Source organism: Myripristis murdjan, chromosome 21 (assembly GCF_902150065.1).
Source record: "Myripristis murdjan chromosome 21, fMyrMur1.1, whole genome shotgun sequence".
Lineage (NCBI taxonomy): Eukaryota > Metazoa > Chordata > Actinopteri > Holocentriformes > Holocentridae > Myripristis > Myripristis murdjan.
In genome coordinates this window covers 1,461,048-1,482,759 of record NC_044000.1, presented here as the reverse complement: position 1 = coordinate 1,482,759, position 21,712 = coordinate 1,461,048, and the positions used below count along the sequence as shown (strand labels likewise).

The following is a 21,712-nucleotide window of genomic DNA, read 5'->3' as shown; positions in this document are numbered from 1 at the left end:
GTCGGGCGCTGCGGAGTGAGGAGAGCGCCGGCAGCGGGCCTGTCCTGTCCTGTCCTGTCCTGTCCTGTCCTGTCCTGTCCTGTCCTGTCCTGCCCTGTCCTGTTCTGTCCTGCGGGAGGACACAGCTCGCCTTGGCAAAGGGCCAGCTCCAGAGCGGAAGTGGGAGCCGTGTGCCGGAAGCAGAGCCAGTGGAGAGCTGCGAGCCGAGGCGGAAGGTTCCAGGCCACAGTGCTAACAGCAGCAGCCAGCAGCTCCCCGGCTCTGACGGCTTGATGCGGCTGGTCAGCAGCGGTCCAGACACACCGAGAGACAACACACTCGACAAAGATGCTTTGGTTTGAGGGCTCGATTCCCGCCGCCATCGCCTCCGCCAAACAGCGCAGCTTCATCTTTGTCGTTGTTATCACAGGTATTTGTGTCGACTCGCCACCTAGCTAACGTTAGCTAGCCCCACTAATGACAGCAGGTAGCTTGCTAGCCAGCTGGCCTCCACAGTTAACGTAGTTAAGAGATTAGCTTGCTAGGTTACCTAACCAGCTCTCACGGAATACCGAGTAACACTAGACTAATAAGGGAGAAAATAGACATCGACTACACATCAAGACATTAATCTCGATGTTAGTTAAATGATATTGCACAACCATGAACTGTACTACGTACTATGTGTGGTGGAGTGTGAGCGTCACCGGCGTCAGCCAGTCACAGGCAGACGAGAGAGGACAGAGGTTGTCTCTGTGCTGGCTGACAACAGCTGGCAGCTCGGCCTGGGGCCGGGGGCCCAGGGGCCAGGTACCTGCTCATGTGGTGACAGGTGAGCTGTAGCAGTTTTCCTACCTGATGGCAGTACCAGTGAGTCAGTGTAGCCATGGCTGTGTTTGTCAAGGGTTTTCCTCTTAGCAGCTCTCTAGAAGTGATCACAATGCCTGGCATTAAGCGAAAGTGTGTGGGCACTGCTTCATGACCAAGTGACTCATCACCATGACCCCCCCCACCCCACCCCCCACCCCCAGGTGAGGATGAGCAGTCAGCACAGTTGATGTCCAGCTGGGAGGACGACCAAGTCTCAGAAGCAGCACAGAATTCTTGTGTGGCGATCAAAGTGGATGCCAAGAGGTATGGACATATGCAGTTAAAGGGATAGTTCACCCATTTAGAGAAATGTGATATTATTTTACTCCCCCTAGCTGTAATGAAGGACAGAATATAGGACAGTAGTGGTGCTATCTTCCTCTCATTGTGCTGGATACTGGCTGGTTGCTCCAAATGCTAACTGTTTGCCTGCGCCCACAGCTGACATGGATGATAGTTTTGCTCAAATTACTGCATATAAGTGTATTTTTCCTGTTGTCAACATCTGGAAAGATCCGGTAACCTCTGCACTTGTATCACTCCGCAGCAGAGGAGCAGCAGCCACAGAGACAGAAGTAGAGTTGCTTGAGTTTGCTGTCATTCCTTTCTTCATTGAACACGTGTGAGCATGTGGGAGGACAAAAATAACTTACTTTACTTTCTCCAGAGTACTAAAAGAGAGCTGGCAGTAATGCTGTGGCTAGCTGCTTCTTTACCTCCGCTCCTCTCTATCCATCACGTTTATGTAGCTTTCAGGCTCCTGCCAGCCACCGCTGTAACTGAGGACCAGCACAGAGAGCTTAGGTTGGTTTGTTGGTTTGTTTTGTTTAACAAGAAAGACTGTAAAAACTCTGCTACACATCATCAAACTCACAATTTGTATATTTATCCCCAAGAAATGACCTTACATGACCTCTGCTTCCTGTGAAACAGAGGATCTTAAATAGTGACATCATCCTGCACCAGTGGCTGTACATTAAAATTTCAACCAATAAAACCTTCACAAATCTTTAAACATCCTCTCTCTTCCACTTATGGTGTTTCTGTGCCAGACTGATATAATATTGGACTGGACTTTGGTCTGTCCTATTGGTTTATACTTGTGAATGATCCTTTCCTGGACTATGTGCTGCCCAAACATCCTGTTTCAACGGGATATACAAATCAAGAGAGAAAGAGTCCATTTTATGGGGTTTTTAACAATTTTAGTGGATTGAGGTGGTTATTTTTCAGAATGTTAGCTGGGGGGAAGTCCACTTAAGTGGCAGGAAGCTAACAGTTAGCATTTGGAGCATCCAGCCAGTATCCAGCACTCAGAGGAAGATAGCACCACTACTGTCCTACAGAACAGCTAGTGGGGAGCTATATAATATATATGGATGCATTATACTTTTAAGAGTTAAAGTACTAATTTCAGTTTCAGAGCTATATATTTAGCATGTTAAGTTGGCATGAGTGAGCACTCAGCAGAGTTTCCATGATGTAAATACAGAGAGCAGAGGTTGCTCCTCATGATCATCCATGATGTTCCTACATGTGGTGTTGAGCAGTGATTGATGTACAGGAAGGGCCTGTTCAGTCATTCTGTACCCTTGGCAGTATTCTCTCATTATTTGCTAATTAAACAGATCTTTTCACTAAAATTGTGACAGTAAGTTTGAATGTGTGCTTCAGTATGAACCAGAATCTACCAGTCTTTACAACATATGAGTTGACCTTATGATGTTGCAATATTTTCTCACAGTGAGACGTGCGTGCAGTTCTCCCAAATCTGTATCCTTTTGTCTGCTGAATTCTGACAGTTTCAAGTGTTAATGATGGTTTTGCTGTCTAGTATTATTCAAACTGCTACTGGGTCTTGGTGAAGATGTTTCTAATCTTTATTATTGCTTGTGGTTATCAAGCAGTTTCAAATTTTGGTTTGAATTAGCCATGCATCAGTGTTGTTGGCACTGAAGTAGTCATGTTTATTCATTTATTTGTTTGTTTGTTTGTTTATGTATTTAATCATGTAGACACCAGTGAAAGCCATAGACTGCAAGGTGTTAGTAATGGTGTAATGCTGTTTTAGGATGCTAAGATGTATGTTTGACGACAGATTATTTATTTATTTTTCTTAATTAAATAATATATACACAAAAATGACATCAAACGTGCATTTCCAAATCAACAAACATACAAAATACATAACCTAATAAAGAAACATGCATATCATTTAGTAAAGAAAAAATATTAAATAAATAAACACAGAAGATCATTAAAAAAATCATAAAAAGTGCGTTGCAGAATGAAGTGGGAAGAAGTAATTGGGTAAATAGAGAGACAGTCTGTTTAGGGCCATAAACATAAAGCCCTGAAATCCCACGATCTGTGTCAGCTTGTTTTCCAAGACTTCCTGTTGAATATCCCAGCAGCACAGTCAGATTTCAGCAGTCTTGTATTTGGTCAGTTAAAAGCGTTATCTGTACACTGTTGATTGAAATGTGGGCAGTGCTAAGTTGTTGGGAGCGTGTCCCTTAACATATGGCTGTGAAGATCCAGTGGTGTGCATACCGTCCAGCTTCTTCATCGGAGAGAATGGGATACCTCTGGAGGTCATAGCCGGCAGTGTGTCTGCTGAGGAGCTCATGAAGAGAATTGATAAAGTCAAACAGGTAGGTGGGATTTCCAGCTGTAGTGTCAGACAGTACATCACATGTGTCTTACTTCGGCATTTAAATGTAGACACAAACAATTCCAAAAGACAGGGGCGCCCCGCTAGCTCACTGGATAAGAGTGCATACCACATGTTAAGGTTAAAAAAAGTCCACTCGCTAACATGCACCACCACATCAGTTCAGTTTTCAATCCCTGCAAGAAGACACGATTATGACCATGTCAACAAGACATGATTTGTTGTCCCCAGCAGAAACAATTGAAAAACCCAAAACAAGATTCTAAACTAAAGCAGTAGTTGATCACGTGTGGCTCCTACCAGCTGGCTAAGAGGAGTTAGCAGTCGTTTGCTGTATTAAACCGTTTTTTCAGAGGTTTTGACTCACTGCAGTCACAAGAGGTCCTTGGTCATACAGTCTTTATGTACACAGAAAATATTAGGCTGATACGCTCTGTAGTATGCAAGGTTAGCTATGGACAGACACACACACACACACAGATACACGCAACTACATCTGTGATCCCCTCCAGGCTGCCCCCTGGTGGAGGTAGCAGTCTGGTGTCCTGTTTGTTGTCACTGTATCTGTGACTGTCTTGTGACAGATGCATGCTCAGCAGATTGGTGGCAGGAGTGAGGCAGAAGCAGAGACAGAGGTTCCTGAGGAGGCCGGCCTGTCTGTCAGTGTACCCACAGAGCCAGCCCTGGCCCCGGCACCACTCCCCACATTCCCACCGGAGCCCCCGACAGCTCCACCTGCCGCCCCAGGGGCAGCAGCAGCTCCAAGCACATCGAAAGGTTAGTGACCCTGGATCAAGTGTCAAAGGGATGCTAAACTAAAAGTGCAGTTTTTTTTCCATTAATGTTTTTTTATTATCATCATTGGGTGTAGAAATCAGCATGAAACTAAGCATCTTAAGTCCTCTCTGTGCCATGAAACTAAAGGTCTTTGCTGCTACTTTCACATGGAAGAGGGGGAAATTTAGTCAGACCACAGTTTCAGTTTTGATTGACCCTTCAGCTGCACCTGCTGTGCTGCGCTAACATGCACTAGCTTCAACAGACTGCAGCCTATTAACAGTAACTGTTAGCTGGTTAGCACGGCACAGGGAGGATCATATCAGAAGACTAGAAGCGGGGAGGAATAGTGAAGGTTTCCATCTAAATACAGAACTTTAGAAAGCTGTGCTGTCAGTCAGGGATATTTTAGCATGTGAGTTGTACAGCATTTCCTTGCAGCACTAGTTTCCAACAGGTGAGATGTTTTCACTACAGTTGGTCTTACCAGCATCATGAAAACAATGTTACTCTATCAGACTGCCCACTCTGTCCTGCTGGAATGGATTACTGCAGAAAATGCAGCCTTTAAATTACCTTTTTATTACAGCTGTTGACTTCAAGGAATTTTGTTGGGCGATGGAGATATTACTCAAGAGTTATACCAAATAATAAACCTCCTGTTTTGAAGTGGCTTTACTCTCTCTTTAAGTGGACGTGGGCTGCTCTTACCCAGTCCTGGCTCAAATCAGACGTAGTAAACTGAGAATAGGCAGGGAAAAAGATCAAATTATCTAGTGGAGGCACAGCCATACTTTAGTTTTGCTTTCCTTGTTCACTTTACAAAACAGAGACCAGGCACCGTTGTGTCCAAACTGTTTGGAAAAGCAAAGGCAGCAATGGGCTTTTGCAAAAATACATGTACATGATTGGCTCAGCCATCTGTCTGTTGTGAGTCAAATTGTCCAGTGTGACAGAAGAACAATGAGAGCAGTGGAGCTAAGAGAACAACAGCCACTGTGATGATGACAGTGAGCAAGCGTGTTAGCTTGTTAGCATGCAGGAACACAGTTTTTGCCTTTTGTTCTTAAGGAAAACCTGTGTTGGTGCCCTGCCGTTCCTGTTTCCCAGTTCATTTCACTGTAGCTTCTGACTGCTGTCATCACCAAAGACACACCTGGAGCTCCTCAATGGACCTTGATTGGTTCAGCCATTTTGTGACTTCCAATAACGTTTCAGTTAGAGTGGCCAGATGGTTTTAGGAGTCAGATGAAAATGAACCTGAGATGAGTTGGCTGTGAGAGGGGGTGTTTTTTGTGTTCTCCAAACCCTGCTGGAAGTCATTTTGACTGGACTTTCCTCTTGCTTATTTTTGCTGTGCCTATACGGTACCATGTCTGTGGGTGAGTCAGCAGTTAGGTCCACAGGGGCATATCTCCAAATCTGTTCATCTGTTCAACATTCATGTTGGCTGCAGGATGAAACCTGTCAATTTTGATGACCCCACCGCCTTCCCTGGAGCACCCGGCCAAAATGTCAGTATTCTAGTGGACCATCTCAAAATCTACAGTAGTTGGCCAGCATCCAAGGGAGTTTGGTCTGATATCCAGTTGTACTTGACAAAGTGACTTGACAAGACCTGAAGCCTTGTGGTCTTGAGGAACGGTGATTGTTTTGGCTGATGTCTGAGGATATCTTCAAATGTATACCATTCTCCTGGTTTAGTGTGCTTTCTGCGCAATACATTTATGTCTGGTCACAGACTTGGTTGCACAGTACACCTCTATACTACACTGCAGTAGCTTTTTGATGTGGAATGGATGTACATTTAAAGATTAAATGGTAAGCAATTAACTGTTCTATTCTATTCTATTCTATTCTATTCTATTCTATTCTAACCAGAGTCCCTCTCAAGGACAGTTGACAGCGGCAGTCCTTCAGGTGACATGACCCCTGGAGAGGACAGGAGTTTGTCATCAGATGATGCCTCTCACAGTTCCCAGTCTGACAAAAACCTGGATGCTAAGGTGGAAAGGTAGGGATACAACTGCCAGATTGTATGAGGCCATAAGTGCTAAAGCTCAGTGCACACAAACAACTGTCGACTACGTAACATGATAATGACTTAATACTGGAGATCTATGGCTGGGCAATAATTGCTTTGCTCCAGTGCAGTGCATATAAGTGCTCCTTTTATTTAAAGTTACTCTGTGCAATCTTTTTTTTGGTCACTAGAGGGAGTATTGTTCATTGCACCAGACACTTGCTCTCTCTTCTTGGTTTCTGTCACCTCATTTGGCAGCACTTGAAAAACATTTCGTTGAGATACTGAATTAATGAAAGATAAGGGGAAAAGACGTTTTTATGTGCATCTTAACATCACCCCACACACGGTTTAAAATATTCAGAAATTTGCAACAAGCGTCTTTGTAGTCTTCAAGGGTTAAAAATATCTGAGATTATCCTAATGAGATTGTCCAGGTGACAAATGAAATGGCCATGTCTCATATGTAGAACTCATGAAGTCTATGAAAATATCTACTCTATCCATCTATAATATCAGTGTTTCCCACACATACATGGGAAAAACTGATATTACATCAGGTGTATTGATGGCCGCCCAATTATAATTTCACCAATACAGGGTTCCCCATTGATGTATTAAACTGCATTGCTCTGTGGAATATATATGTACAGTCTAGGTACACTGAGATAAAGGGTGGATGACATTTTTGTCCATCAGACACAGTGTTCATTGCTCAAGACCTGCCACTCAATTTCATTGCTCTGGCCTTAGTTTCAAAATGTATTTTTAACTTTTTAACTCATTAAAACAGCAGAACACCAGTATGTTTCTACCATGCTGTTGCATCATTACTGTCTGAACACTATTAGAGCTCACCCTGTAATACACACCTCACCTACCTGAAACCTGTCATCCATTTTGCCATCTTGCTCAGGTTAACAAAGAAACTAGAGGAGAGACGAGAGCAGAAGAAGAAAGGAGAAGAAGAGGTAAGAAACCAAATTTCTTAATATTCTCTTTTGAACCGGCTGCTGAATGGCATTTATAAAGTTGGCAGGTAAAGACTGAACAGTAACCTGGGACCATAGATGAGCAGTAACAGATTACATGTACTGACATCACAGAAATCTGATTACAACCTCTTGAAATGATGCTTGGAGATAATGACACAATTAATCTGCATGTTGGAATATATGTCTTAGCTGCATATGTATTGTTTTGGCAATCTCACCCAAAAGTGACTGAAACTAATCAGATGATCATGTTTAGCTGTTCCCCAGTAGAACACCTTCCTGATTACTGTAGTCAGTGTGTGATCTAGGGATGGCACAATACCTTACCATACAATGCTTTGGTAGTTGATAGCAATATCAGTGAAATTCCATGAGCAAGGGAACTGACAAAGTGTCTAAACTATAAATGCTACATCAGAATAAGAAAGCTGTTAACAGTACAGCATTGATCTATTATTTTAATGGAAATGCCAATGCAGCTACTTAACTTTTGTGTGTGAGACTTCAGGTCATGCACTTCAGGTCACTGGCTAGCTAACTCAGTTTTTAGCCCAGTAGCTACCACATCAACTGGTTGATTTAGCTCTGACAACATTGACAAATAAGCCTGGGAAGCATGGGACAAAGTACGGCACAAAAACATGGAGTGTTTTTAGCAACTATGAATGGCAAAAAACCTGTGGCAGCATCACTAATTGGGTGTGGCCAAAGTTTTAACCTCTAGAAGGGCAGATTAGAGGCAACCACATGAAACGTGCCACTGTAACAGTAATTACAATGTATGATTATGTGCTCTCACTTTGATTCACAGTTCTGTAAGCATAACTGCAACTTGTGTTTCAAGTATTTTAATGGACCATTCCAGTGATTCTGCATGTTTAGCGTACTTCAGTGTGCATACTTGACGTTTCTGCTAATCTTTTCCCAAAACAAGCAGTCGTATTTAAGAACTCTGATACCATTTTCCTCCCTTTTATCCAGCCATTGATTTTCATTCAGTCCACTATGATAATGCACATTCACAGACCTCAAACTTTCTTCACACCAGTATTCCATCATCCTAATAAAGTCCTCCACATTGATTTGCCTATAAGCAGCAAAGCTGTTGTGTTTTGATGACTTGAAATGTGGTGGAGTGAAGTGGTCTTCCTGACAAAGACTTTGTTTCGATAATTCGCTTTACACTGCCAGTTATCACTTCCATGCTTTATGAATGGTGGTAACTTTGTTAGCCACTGAAGCACATCATTATAAGGTGGGTGTTTACAACAAAAATTCAAGTGAGAAAATCAGGGGCTTTTTTTTATATGTTGTGAAATTTTAGTGTCCCCACATGATTTGCAGTATGGTTTGCTGCAGTGTAAAATGTGAGGAAATTGTGATAGTAAATGGGTCAAACATTCAAAATCACTGGTGTGGTCCTTTAAACATACAGGCCAAGGCTACATTAGAGTAAGAACACTGAGTTATGGAGTGATGCATCAAGATGTGTTGATACAAAAAAACTAGTATTACTACTGTTTCATAATTTTGGTATTGACTTGGTAGCTAAGATTCGATTCTTGCTATGTCTCTAGTGTGATGAGTAATGTGTAATAGATTGTATAGGTAAAGTAACCTTGTCTGTCTCTGGGCTGTGTTTCAGCATGAGATCAGGAAGGAGATTGAGCGGAGAAAGCTGGGGAAGGAGATGCTGGACTTCAAGAGGAAACAGGAAGAGGACAAGACCAAGCGCCTTTTGGAGGAAAGGAACAGGGAGAAGGCTGAAGAAAAGGCTGCCAGGGAGCGCGTCAAACAGCAGATCGCCTTGGTAACCACACCTTCAGCCTCATCCTTCTCTTGTAATCAGGGGTGACATTTGTGACACAAAATTTTCCTGTACCAAAAATCTATGGAAAGAGTCATGAAGTTGAAAAAATGCTTGTGTTTTGAGCTGTGGTCCCATACATAAGAAATTACGTACATAATTTCTCCCTGTTGCATTGTTTGAGCAACAGAGAGTTTTGGCTGTTTTTCATTTAATGGTGGGGAGTAAAGCTGTGTGATATGACCTAAATCTCAAATCCTGATATAAGTCATTTCATATTCCAGTAACAATACATATCACAATATAGCCCATTTTCTATAATAATATTATCTTACATGAATCGTTTATATAAAATGACCACATGGAAAGGCCTGTTTTTTACTTTTATTTTGAATTATTTACTTGACACATAAAAGGTACTTAATCTTATTTGAACATATTCTTCTTTTAATTTGGGACCTTTGTGCAATTTTATGACTATATGACTTATGAGTGTAAAACAGAGGTGTAATGATGGCAGGAATCTGTGGGCTAAATGGAGCAACATTTCCTCAGTCAGTTACCTGAGACAGTTACTTCTGTGTGTAAATGCTGCCACAGCTACACTGTAGGTGGCAGTGGCTCCTGCAGAGGCTTAACAACATATTGACACTGCTGTCCAGTGCTGTAGTGAAGGTGAAGTGTGGCACTCAGAATAAATGCTCATACAGGATGCCCACACAGGATTTAACTGAAGCTGTGCTGTTTCATGTGTTATGCACTTAATTTATGTTGCCTGGGGTCATTCTGCTGTGCAGATGAATGTTAAGCATCAAGCAAATTACAAAAAATAAACTGCTCTATTATGGTAACAAGTTGATTTGTTACACAACGAAAGAAACAGTAGAGTATAACATGGAATTCTAGATGGGTTTCTATTGTCACATGATATATATCGTCTCATACCATGGTGTGGGTGAATTCTGATTGGCCGGCAGGTGTGCATTAAAAGCGTATTGCACTTGTAGTTTGGCTCAAGTTCAGTCGCCGTTCTAAAGTTATCTGCTACCTAACTTGTAACCACAGCAAAATTAAAACTCATAGGTGTCGAAGCTTACTTGTTATCAACTGTGGCATTAATGCTGAGTTATCGACTTGATATACTAATGACTGTGAAGGAAAACAGCAATGGAATTTTGTATATTGTTTCCTGCCCTTTCCTTTATATTGTTGGCAAATGACCATGGTGTAAGCAGGATAATCAAGTCGTAAGTGTGTGTTTAACGGTCTTAAGCTATGGCGTAGAGGCAAAGAGCCACCTGACGTGAAGCAGAGGATGGTTGTTTATTATCCCTCACATATTGCACAGCCCTTTTTGGGAGAAGTAGCATCCTCTTGTGGTTGAGACTGATGCAGCAGGAGCTGGATGGATGAAAGACTGTTCATTTTTCTCATCTCTGACACGCAGGATCGAGCTGACAGAGCAGCCCGTTACGCCAAGAACCAGGAGGAGGTCCAGGCTGCCAAGCAGGCTGCCCTGCAGGCCAAGCAGGCAGAGCAGGAGGCCAGGAAGGAGGCCTTAGCCAGGGAGAGGAGGTAAAGCCCATGTCAACACCCAGTCATATCATATCGGTATATGTATGGTATATATATACAGTGCTGTGAACAAGTATTTGCCCCTTTCCTGATTTCTTATTTTTTTGCACATTTGTCACACTTAAATGTTTCAGATCATCAAACAAATTTTAATATTAGACAAAGATAACCAGAGTAAATATAAAATACAGTTTTTAAATGATGATTTCATTTATTAAGGGAAAAAAGCTATCCGAACCTACCTGGCCCTAATGTGAAAAAGGAGGAATTTTGGCCCACTCTTCTTTACAGAAATGTTTTAATTCAGCCAAATTAGAGGGTTTTCGAGCATGAAAGGCCTTTTTTAAGATCATGCCACAGGATCTCAATTGGAATTAAGTCTGGACTTTGACTAGGCCACTCCAAAACATTCTTTTTTTTTTTTTTTTAAGCCAATCAGAGGTGGACCTGCTGATGTGTTTTCTATCATTGTCCTGCTGCAGAACCCAAGTGCTGAAGGAAAATCCTGAAGGACATTGTCCTTCAGGATTTTCTGGTAGAGAGCAGAATTCATAGTTCCATCAATTATGGCGAGTCCTCCAGGTCCTGAAGCAGCAAAGCAGCCCCAGACCATCACACTACCACCACCATATTTTACTGTTGGTATGATGTTCTTTTTCTGAAATGCTGTGTTAGTTTTATGCCAGATGTAACAGGATGCATTGCACACCTTCCCAAACGTTCAACTTTTGTCTCGTCAGTCCACAGAATATTTTCCCAAAAGTCTTGGGGATCATCAAGATGTTTTTGGCAAATGTGAGATTAGCCTTTATGTTCTTTTTGCTCAGCAGTGGTTTTTGTCTTGGAACTCTGCCATGCAGGCCATTTTTGCCCAGTCTCATTCTTATTGTTGAATCATGGACACTGACCTTCACTGAGGCAGGTGAGGCCTGCAGTTCTTTAGATGTTGTTCTGGCTTCTGTTTTGACCTCTTGGATGAGTCGTCGATGCGCTCTTGGAGTATTTTTGCAAATACTCCAAATTACTTTTTCACATAGGGCCAGGTAGGTTTTGATAGCCTTTTTCCCTTAATAAATGAAATCATCATTTAAAAACTGTATTTTATATTTACTCGGGTTGAAACATTTAAGTGTGACAAATATGCAAAAAAATAAGAAATCAGGAAGGGGGTAAATACTTTTTCACACCACTGTATATTTATATACGTGTGTGTGTGTGTGTGTGTGTGTGTGTGTGTGTGTGTTTGCTCAGGTTTCAAAAGGGGAAACTTACCAGTGATATTTTCTTTAGGGTTTGCTATGTTCAATTGTGCTTACCTGTGTGTGTGTGTGCGTGCGTGTGTGTGTGTGTGTCCATCTGTGATCCTCCAGTGCTATAGCGAGGATACAGTTCCGCCTCCCAGATGGCTCCTCCTTCACCAACCAGTTTCCGTCAGAGAGCAGACTGCAGGAGGCTCGGCAGTTTGCTGTCCAGGTCAGCCATTTCCTCAGACTAGAAAACAAAGTGCAGCTCTAACAGTTTGCAGCAGGAGGTCAAGACACACTAACTGCCTAACATACATTCTGGAGACATCATTTTGTTAATAGAGGATTGTGCTTTTCAGAAAAAATACAGTCGCCTTTTATGGAGATGAAACATGAAAATGACATATGATTTTTTAGATCACTTAATGACTCACCTTATCTGGAGTTTAATTTCCCAGCATTTTACAGCTACTCTGCTAAGACGTGCATTTCTGTGTGATTCATTAAGAAAATATTATATTAATCAGCTGAAGTGAAGCAGGGCTTTCCTGGCTTTGTGTGGTAAAGCAAATAGTACATGTGTGACCTGTGACTACTTTCACATTACACAGGCATTTCACAGTATGATAGTAACAGAGTCTGCTACAATTTGTTTGAATTATGTACCGCATAGGCTATTTGATAGATGATTTGAATATAGTGGTTCTATCTTCCTCTCATTGTTACTGAGTGCTGGATACTGGCTGGATGCTCCAAATGCTAACTGTTAGCCTCCTGCCACTGAGGTGGACGTCCCCCCAGCTAACATTCTGAAAAATAACCGCCTTAATCCACTCAAGCAACATCTAACATCACTTTCCAAGTGTCCTACATAACAGCTGAGGGGGGAGAGAAATATATATTTTTTCTAAAATGAGTGAACTATCCCTTTATGCATATGTGGCTAGTTGTGATCAGGCCACATGTTAGTAAAGTACAGCAGACAAAGCCACAGGTACAGGACTGAAGCAGTTATCAATCCTCTGTGCTGATGCCCCCTGATGGAGAGCAGGCTCAAGTTGTAATAGTTCTTTAATGCTGGAAGCCTTAAGCCTTTTGTGGATTTGTTCCTCTCAGGAAGTGGGAAACCGCTACGGGAACTTCTCCCTGGCCACCATGTTCCCTCGGCGGGAGTTCACAAGTGAAGACCTGAACAAGACTCTGCTGGAGCTGGAGCTGGCCCCCAGTGCCTCCATCGTGCTTCTGCCTGTGAGTTGATATGTGAGGCCTCACACACACACACACACACACACACACACACACACACACGTTAGTGATGTTCTCAACTACACTTTGACTGCAAGCTTGTTGTGTCACTTGCCTCATATATATGGAATTAAACCTTCATTGTTAACACCAAGAAATAAACCTACTAAAAAACTGTACTTTTTTAGTAGGTTGACCCTTGTTATTAGTAATGACAAACCATATTTTGTTTTTTGATTGACCACACAGGTTTTGAACTTGAAATCTCCACCAGTCAACATTTTGAGTACATTCTTTTTTTTAGAATACAATGAAAAAAGAGGTGAAAATTAGTTGGCTTACTATACAATTTGGTGTGATTTCATGGCAATTTTTCTGGTAATTTAATTTAAACTCTGTAATCATAATTATTATGACCATAGTTATCTTGTATTTTATTTTTCAGCATTTTCCAAATTGTTTGAGTAATTGTTTTTGGCAATTTTGTAATCATTTTCTTTTAATAATTTAGTGAAAATGTCTAATAGTTCTTGTCTACTAGCTCCTTGCTCATTTTATCAGCTGTCTTGGTCCAAAACTGAGGATGAACGTTAGCAGTTTGTTTGAATGCTCTGTGAAGTCTACAGGTGTCTATCCAGTGGCTCCAGGACATCTAGAAAAGTCAACAGGGTTACACTGCCTTATGTGTTAGTTATATTTAGCTCTATCAGTTCTCACTTTATTCCATATGAAATAAGAAAAGCACACAAATGATGACTAGCAATGAACAATAATGGAATGAAATCAAAATGTATTGCAACTGAGTGGTAAAACTGTTTTAGTCGGCTTGACTTCAGTTGCAACTTATTTTTTAGGTAGAAGAAGCGTTTTCAGCTGTTAGATCACCTTTTCCCTTTCAGTGTGATCTACGGCTCAGCCAAAAAAATAGCCCAAACAATACAGGGCTGACATGTACAGTATCCATGATGTCTCTCTGCAGCAGTCAGGTCGGCCTGCCAACACAGTGATCCAGTCGTCAGGCGGGGGGGTCTGGGCCGTGCTGGGCACCATCCTCTACCCGCTGCTGGCCGTATGGAGATTCCTCAGTGGCTTCCTCTTTGCCAGCCCACCACCCGGGGGGGCAGCCAGAGGCCCCGCCCAGCGACCCACCGCTTACCCCAACTCAACATCAGCCTCCTCTGATGAACCAAAGAGGTGAGGAACACCTTAAAACTGCTATGTCAAAATACACCTGCCACATTAAAGGGATAGTTCACCCATCTTCCTCATACTGCTGGATGCTCCAAATGCTAACTGGTTATTTTTGAGAATGTTAGCCAGGGGGCAGCCCACCCAAATGTCAGGAGGCTAACAGTTAGCATTTGGAGCATCCAGCCAGTATCCAGCACTCAGTAACAATGGTGTCTACTCATGTGGTGGATGAATGAAATTGTAAAAGTTTATTAAGATATTATTTTAAATTGAATGAATATCAGTAAATTTATGACACAGCACTTCCTGAGGGCCCAAGACAGCAGCCTCTACACAGAAAGGATGCGTATGCCCCGTCACCGCAGCCTGTGTTCCTGTGCGAGAGGACTATGTTCAAAAACAAATAGATTTGATTTTCTAAAACTGACTCCCGTCTTATCAATCACTTCACAGTGCAAACGTAACATATACCTTTGGCCCCAGCAGCCAGAGCATGTCTTTTTCACTCTATAAAGAGACATGCTTGTAAATGGCAATTATGAGGTGATGTCTTTCTATCACTGACCATAACACTGAGACCTACAGGTGGACCTTTCATATATAATCATTTGCACTCTCGCTTCCCATTTTTCTCCCTGTTTTGTTCAGAGAAACTCTTCGCAAGCGCACTCTGGAAAAGAGGCCAGAGGACTTCAAAAAAGATGGCAAAATCTACAGACTGCGGACCCAGGAGGACAGTGAGGATGACAACAACACCTGGAATGGCAATTCCACCCAGCAGATGTAGTGCAATAACAGCAGTCCTCTCCATCCCAGCTGCCCCCCCCCCACTCTTCCCTCCCCACCTGTTGCTCTCTGACATGGTGTGAGTTGTTCACGTCGGGACAGTGTAATTATGGATTATGCTGACTTTAGGGCTATGTTGTTCTTTGTTTTTTTTGTTGTTGTTTTCTCTCTCTCTTGTCCAAGCCTATGCTCCTGCTCCTTGCCTGCATGGGTAGATAATAATAATCAACATAACCTCCCATGGGCTTGAACTGAGAGTTTCCTTTGTGTTGATTCTACTTGATTCTGTCTCTTAGATGATGTCCATGGGTTACCACAGTTTTGCTCAATCAGTTTGTATATTGGAAATGTGAATTTCATGAGGCGACATGTTCAGATATTACTTTACAGAGGAAAGACAGATTGTGTTTTATTTAATAGCAGTAACCCCAGATGTGTAAAATGACCTTTGCTGAAACGATTTGAGGGCACTGGCAGAGCGTTGTGTCTGTGTAGCTCTTGGTTTGTTGGTTTTCTACCAAGGAGGTGCCTCCCCCATCCCACCCCAGCAACGGCGGCCTTGGCAGTAGAATGCATTTCTACCAGTTGAAAATGGGCAACCACTGTACTGCTCTCATCTGACAATGAGAATAAAAAAACTGTTTTTCAGTAAACCTAACTGGAGTTGTAAGTGTCAGCCTCACTGGTTTATTTACAAGTTGATGCTTTACAGAGCCTTTTAGCACAGGTTAAAGAATTTCTCCATGTCATTTAACCCTTTGAAACCACCGGGGGTCAAAGGTTTTATTCCTCATTCTGAACAAAATTAACTTTGTTTCTTTTTCTTTTTCTTTACATTTTCATGTATATACAGTAACAGTCAAAAGTTTGGACACACCTTCTCATTCAGTGGTTTTTCTTTATTTTTTATTATTCCCCACATTGTAGATTAATACTGAAGACATCAAAGCTATGAAACAACACTTATGGAATTATATAGTAAACAACAAGTGTTAAAAACCAGAAAACCAGAATGTTTCTGATGATATGAATATGATTCTTCAAAGCAGCCACCCTTTGCTTTGATGACAGCTTTGCACACACTTTTCTCAGTGAGCTTCATGGGATGGTCTTCCTGGAATGGTCTTCCAACAGGAGACCTTGAAGGAGTTCCTAGAGGTGCTGAGCACTTTCTGTCTGCTTCTCCTTCACTCTGCGGTCCAACTCATCCCAGAGCGTCTCAGCTGGGTTTAGGTCAGGTGGTTGTGGAGGCCAAGCACTCCATCACTGTCCTTCTTGGTCACATAGCCCTCACATAGCCTGGAGGTGTGCTGATGGGATGGCAAGTCGCTGCAGAATGCTGGGCTAGCCGTGCTGGTTAAGTGTGTGTGTGCTGCCTCCTCCGTGCAGAAACCATCCGCTCACCTTCTCTGGGTCTCACAAAGCCACGGCTGTTGGAGCCACAAATCTCACATTTGGACTCATCAGACCAAAGTAGAGATTTCTGCTGGTCTAATGTCTGTTCATTGTGTTTCTTGGCCCAAGCAGTTCTCTTCTTCTTCTTCTTCTTCTTCTTCTTCTTCCTCAGTATGGGCTTCTTTGCAGCGATTGGACCATGAAGGCCTGATTCCCAGAGTCTCCTCTGAACAGCAGTGGCGGTTCTAGAGTAATTTTACTGAAGGGGCCTGGCTGGGGCCAGGGCTTTTGTCAGAGGGCCACATTCAACCCGGGGCAAAAAAGAAAAAGACTCAAAATTATATCTGATTTTTTTCCCCATAAAACTTTTGATTACCCATTGTAACCAAACTGAATGGTTCAAAATATCACATTTGAGACACAAGTATAAGAGACAGAAACAGTGGAGACATCCTATTTTCAGTGTAACCTTAGTACAGACAAACTCCTCACTTAGTACAAACTCCTGCTTCTAAAATCTTTATCAGGCAGTTTCATCAACATCATCATCACACCTTCATTACACCACTGTCTTCTTATCATCTTCATCAATAAATCATCATCATATTTACACTCTAAAAGCTTATTGTTACCTTGTAACAATAAAATATTGTTCATGGTAGTCACTTCTTGCTTCTGACTGCCTCTCATCAGGTGGTTGACTTTTCGAGCTCGCTGTTTTCACCGTAGATCAACAAAACTGACCGCCGTTTCCAGCGGTGCAACGCTCTGAAGCGGCTTTCACATAGCACGCGCACGGCACAGACCGCGGCTGGCTCAGCCATTCATTGTGGATGTGATCACGGAGCGCAAGAGCGCACTGGTCTGCGTTTATTTTTAGAAATCTAGATGATTGACATCATTAGATATGCACTACTCTTGCAAAGACAATGCAGTATAGTCATACATTTATTATAAAATTCCATGTGAAGTCACACACACAACAGGTAACAGGTGAAATCACAAGAAATGAGAAAAAAATACAGCCTTCGTTCATGTAACATAATTTATTAAGAAGCATTAGTTCAGCTAATTCATAAATTAAAAAATGGATTTGCCTCTTTACACGGTGCATCCGAAGCTGCTGTGCTGTCCACCAGAGAAAAACTGCGCCAGAACGGAAAACTACTTCCTAGCGTCTGTTTCAGTCGCGTAGCAACCAGCGCCACGTACGTGCACGCTGTGCATGCGTGCCTTTCATGATGAACGCCTTTGTGTAAACAGAGCTGCATTCAGATTATGGAACTTGGTTCCAGTTACCGCCTGATAAAAACACACCAAGAGAAAATTTCAACCAGCACTACAGCTGCTACAACATTTTGGCCTGCTGGAGGCGCTAGAACAAAGCAAGGCTCAACAACACATAATGACAGGAAACACACTGCACATCATTGGAAACAGTACAAACTCAAGCAAGGAGCACAAGTGGCAAAACAAAAGGTCCATACACTCTACAGTTACAGTTGTTTGTCTCCCCTCATAACAATGTTCATCTTAATCGCACACAGACTATTTCATCGTCATTTCAGCATCAACTGAGGCTGAGACCAAATTTCAAACTCTAGCCCCACAGCCTGTTTTAACTGAGCGGATGTGTTACCTGCATACTCAGTGTCCGTGGACACAAACAAAAAACAATCAACAATGCAGAACCATTGTGACGTCATGCCGTCCGTCACAAACACGTATCTGTGCAGGTGACTGTAAAGTACTGAGCACTGTCCCAGGTGTTGTCTATGCTGCGCGTGCGTCCTCGTCATCTGGTTGACTGGTGACGTCACTGGCCGGAGCAGCAGAGGCCATAAAAAGCCGGCTCGGCAGCAGGTGTGTGTCGCACATGCTGGAGTTGGTCTTCGGCTGGTCTGAGACCAGGTTAGGCTGCCTGTATAGGGCTGGCCGCTCGGCAGTGTGTGTCCGCTCTCCAAGTTCAGCGGGGGGGTGTCCACATCTGCTGGATCTGCTCTCAGACTGAGCAAAGACCAAGCGAGTCTCGCCTTTCCCAGGCGGGCTCTCCAGCTGGCTCTGCTAGCTGCACAGCAGGTGCGCCCCTCAGGCCGGTCTCCGGTGGTCGGTGCAGCCTGCGCAGAGACTATTAGTCCAGTCATTTTAGGAAAAAACCTAGGACAAATTGCAAGAGAAAAAAACTCTTGCAATTTGCTTCTCTTGCAATTTGTCCTAGGTTGACCCCAATTCTGGGCTAAAATGACTGGACTATGAGGGTCCACAGACTGGTGATGCTGACGGATGCAGGCTCTCTTCTGCTAGGAGGAGCCAATGCCTGCATCACGGTTGTCATGGAGACGGTCCATTGGCCTGCTGAACATCTGGTCGCAAGGACCGTGCTGTTGTCCAGACTGCGCTACCATGATGTGCCAAGAACTGCTCCGTGGCTTCTGGTCAGGGTCACCGACATGAAGACTGCGGTCGTTGCCGTTAATACCATACCGCCTGCGCCTGCTCCTTGATACGGGGACGGGACCTGGGGGGGGTGTGTGTGTGTGTGTGTCTTGTGTGTCTTGTCCTTTCCAATTTTGTTTTTTTAGTTTCAGCTTTTAATTTAAAATGCTCCAATTCAAGATCCATTTAGGGCTACTGTACCTGTTGCCCAACGATAAAAAAAAAAAAAATGAATTAATGTATAAATAAAAAAAATTAAAAAGTAACATATCTTCTATTCTTTGTGGCTGCAGTGAACCAGTTTTCCCTCCAGTTCATTTGTCTCATTTCTTTGTCAGTAATAGGAAATAACAGCACCGTCCCCCTGATGCCCCTATGTTTGACACAGCATCTCTAAAGTGTCCTGTACAGAGCCAACAACCACAAGAAGAAATGGCCCGCGTGTGCACGCTGCTCTGCGCAAGTGCGCGCCGTCATAGATCTATGTGCGCTGTACCCAGCGCAGAGCGCGGCCCAAACCGCACGCTATGTGAAAGCCGCATCACAATGTATAATCTTTGTTCGGAGGGGGGGCCACAGCGGGGTCCAGACTCAGTGTTACGGGGGCACTGGCCCCTGCTGGCCCCTCCCCAGAACCGCCAGTGCTGAACAGCTGATGTTGAGTTGTCTACTTGAACTCTGTGAAGCATTTCTGTGGGCTCTAATCTGAGGGGCTGGTCATTTTTGGTTTCAGAGGCTGGTAACTCTAATGGCCTTATCCCGTAACTCTTGGTCCTCCTGTCCCGGGGCGGTCCTCATGACAGCCAGTTTCAGCGTAGTGTTTGATGGTTTTCGCGGCTGCACTTACATTCAAAATTCGATACATTCAAAGTTCTTGACTGACCTTCATGTTTTAAAGTAATGATGGACTGTTGTTTCTCTCTTGCCATAATATGCAGTAGCCTAGTAGTTCACTGTACAAAGCACATGTTAACGGTGTGTTTGTGTGTGTATGTATATGTGTGTGTGTATATATATATATATATATATATATATGTACATACGTGTGTGTGTGTTTTGGTATTTAGATTTTTAGTATTTATTAATAATGATAAAATATAATAATAATGGTAAATGGTAAATATAATAATATATTGGTAAATAGTAATTCATAATTTCCCCCCCACTTTTTTGTCTTTATTTTATTTTTTAAAATTAATTTTTGGGTTAAACAGCTAATGCTTGTGAAAGACATCTGAACGCGGCCACAAGCATGCCAACACTAATTTAATGTAACAGTACATTTCATGTCAGTCCAGCTTTACTGATCTCATGGCTAAACATGAATCACTATATTGTTTTCTTGTAATTTTCAAAAAATATTTACACTCATTTTCATGCATACATGTTTGTCATAAATTATGCAAACTTGCTCAGGTTTGAAAGGGTTAATTTATTACTTAATTTCAGGAGAACATCTTTGGGTTACAGTATCTGATTATACAGTATCAATCAGAAACTATCAACAGTCACATTTGATAGATAACTTATTAAGGCACATTGTGATTTAACTGCACAGTTTTGCACAACTTCATGACATCCTAATTCATTGGTGTATTATACAACATTTGTACAGAATTTTTAAAAAAATGACTGAAAAGTGGGGTCACTCAAATGTCTCAACAATATCAGTAGCAAGCTTAAGGCAAAAAATGGCCCAATTGCAGGCACTCTGACACAGGACAGTCAATAACAGCCCACTACAATCCTGTGCTGCAACAAGGCTGCATAAATCTGTTAGTTGTGCAGGGCATGGCACCACGTGGACAGAAAGTAGAAAATATCGTAGAAAATCAGAAAATATTGCTGGATTTCTCTTGAGCTAACAATATGCCTTCAAAATCTGTCAACTGGGTGGAAGAACCTGTGACTGTGAGCTAAAACCATTTCATTTCACCGCTACATGACTGTAACCCCACTGCACTCCAGCAGGTACATCCATTTGGGAAGACAGCCAGCTCTGCATATCATACTAAGATTTTTTTATTTTACAAATTCACACTTAAAAAAAAAAAAAAAAAAAAAAAATCTATTGGATCTCAAAGGAATACGATGAATATTACTGTCATATTTACTAAGCCGTACATGTTTTTTTGTTTTCATTTCAGGTCTAATCCAAACTGAATTAAATGCACTAACAAATAAAAATAACACAAAGCAATGTCATTTAAACTGGTCATACTGTAGTTCATTCATTCATTCATTTTCCAAACCGTGTATCGTGGTAAGGGTCACGGGGGGTGCTGGAGCCTATCCCAGCGCTCACTGGGTGGAAGGCAGGGGAACACCCTGGACAGGTCGCCCGTCCATCACAGGGCAGACAGACAGGCACATTCACACCAAGGGGCAATTTAGTATCTCCAGTTCAGGTCAGTTGTCTTGAATGTCTTTGGACAGTGGGAGGAAACCGGTGGAAACCCACGCAGGCACAGGGAGAACCGAACTCTAACCCTGGAGCCAACAGAGACGGGCGGCTGCGGGTCCCACCTGAGCACCAGCTGCAGGTGAGTTCATGTCACGACTTCTGTTATTGTGAAACTATGCATAGAGATCTACTTATCCACTCAATCAGTGGTTGCTTCATGTGCTTCCAGTGTTGCAGAAAAACCCCTCATTTGCAGCCAACAAATAAAATAATAAAAAATATACACAGAGTAATACACAAAACCTGTACTA

At 42.6% G+C, this 21,712-nt stretch overlaps 1 protein-coding gene across 1 annotated transcript; it reads left to right on the top strand.

Moving 5' to 3' along the window:
- The first annotated feature begins 161 nt into the window (after nucleotides 1–161).
- On the top strand, nucleotides 162–15,832 carry ubxn4 (UBX domain protein 4). The gene is made up of 13 exons (XM_030081219.1): nucleotides 162–409; nucleotides 1,011–1,113; nucleotides 2,594–2,622; nucleotides 3,385–3,503; nucleotides 4,108–4,300; nucleotides 6,182–6,314; nucleotides 7,240–7,294; nucleotides 8,964–9,128; nucleotides 10,573–10,700; nucleotides 12,071–12,173; nucleotides 13,061–13,192; nucleotides 14,169–14,383; nucleotides 15,029–15,832. Exons 1-13 carry the CDS (start codon nucleotides 328–330, stop codon nucleotides 15,165–15,167), a joined length of 1,596 nt encoding a protein of 531 aa, XP_029937079.1. The 5' UTR covers nucleotides 162–327; the 3' UTR covers nucleotides 15,168–15,832.
- Nucleotides 15,833–21,712: the final 5,880 nt, after the last annotated feature.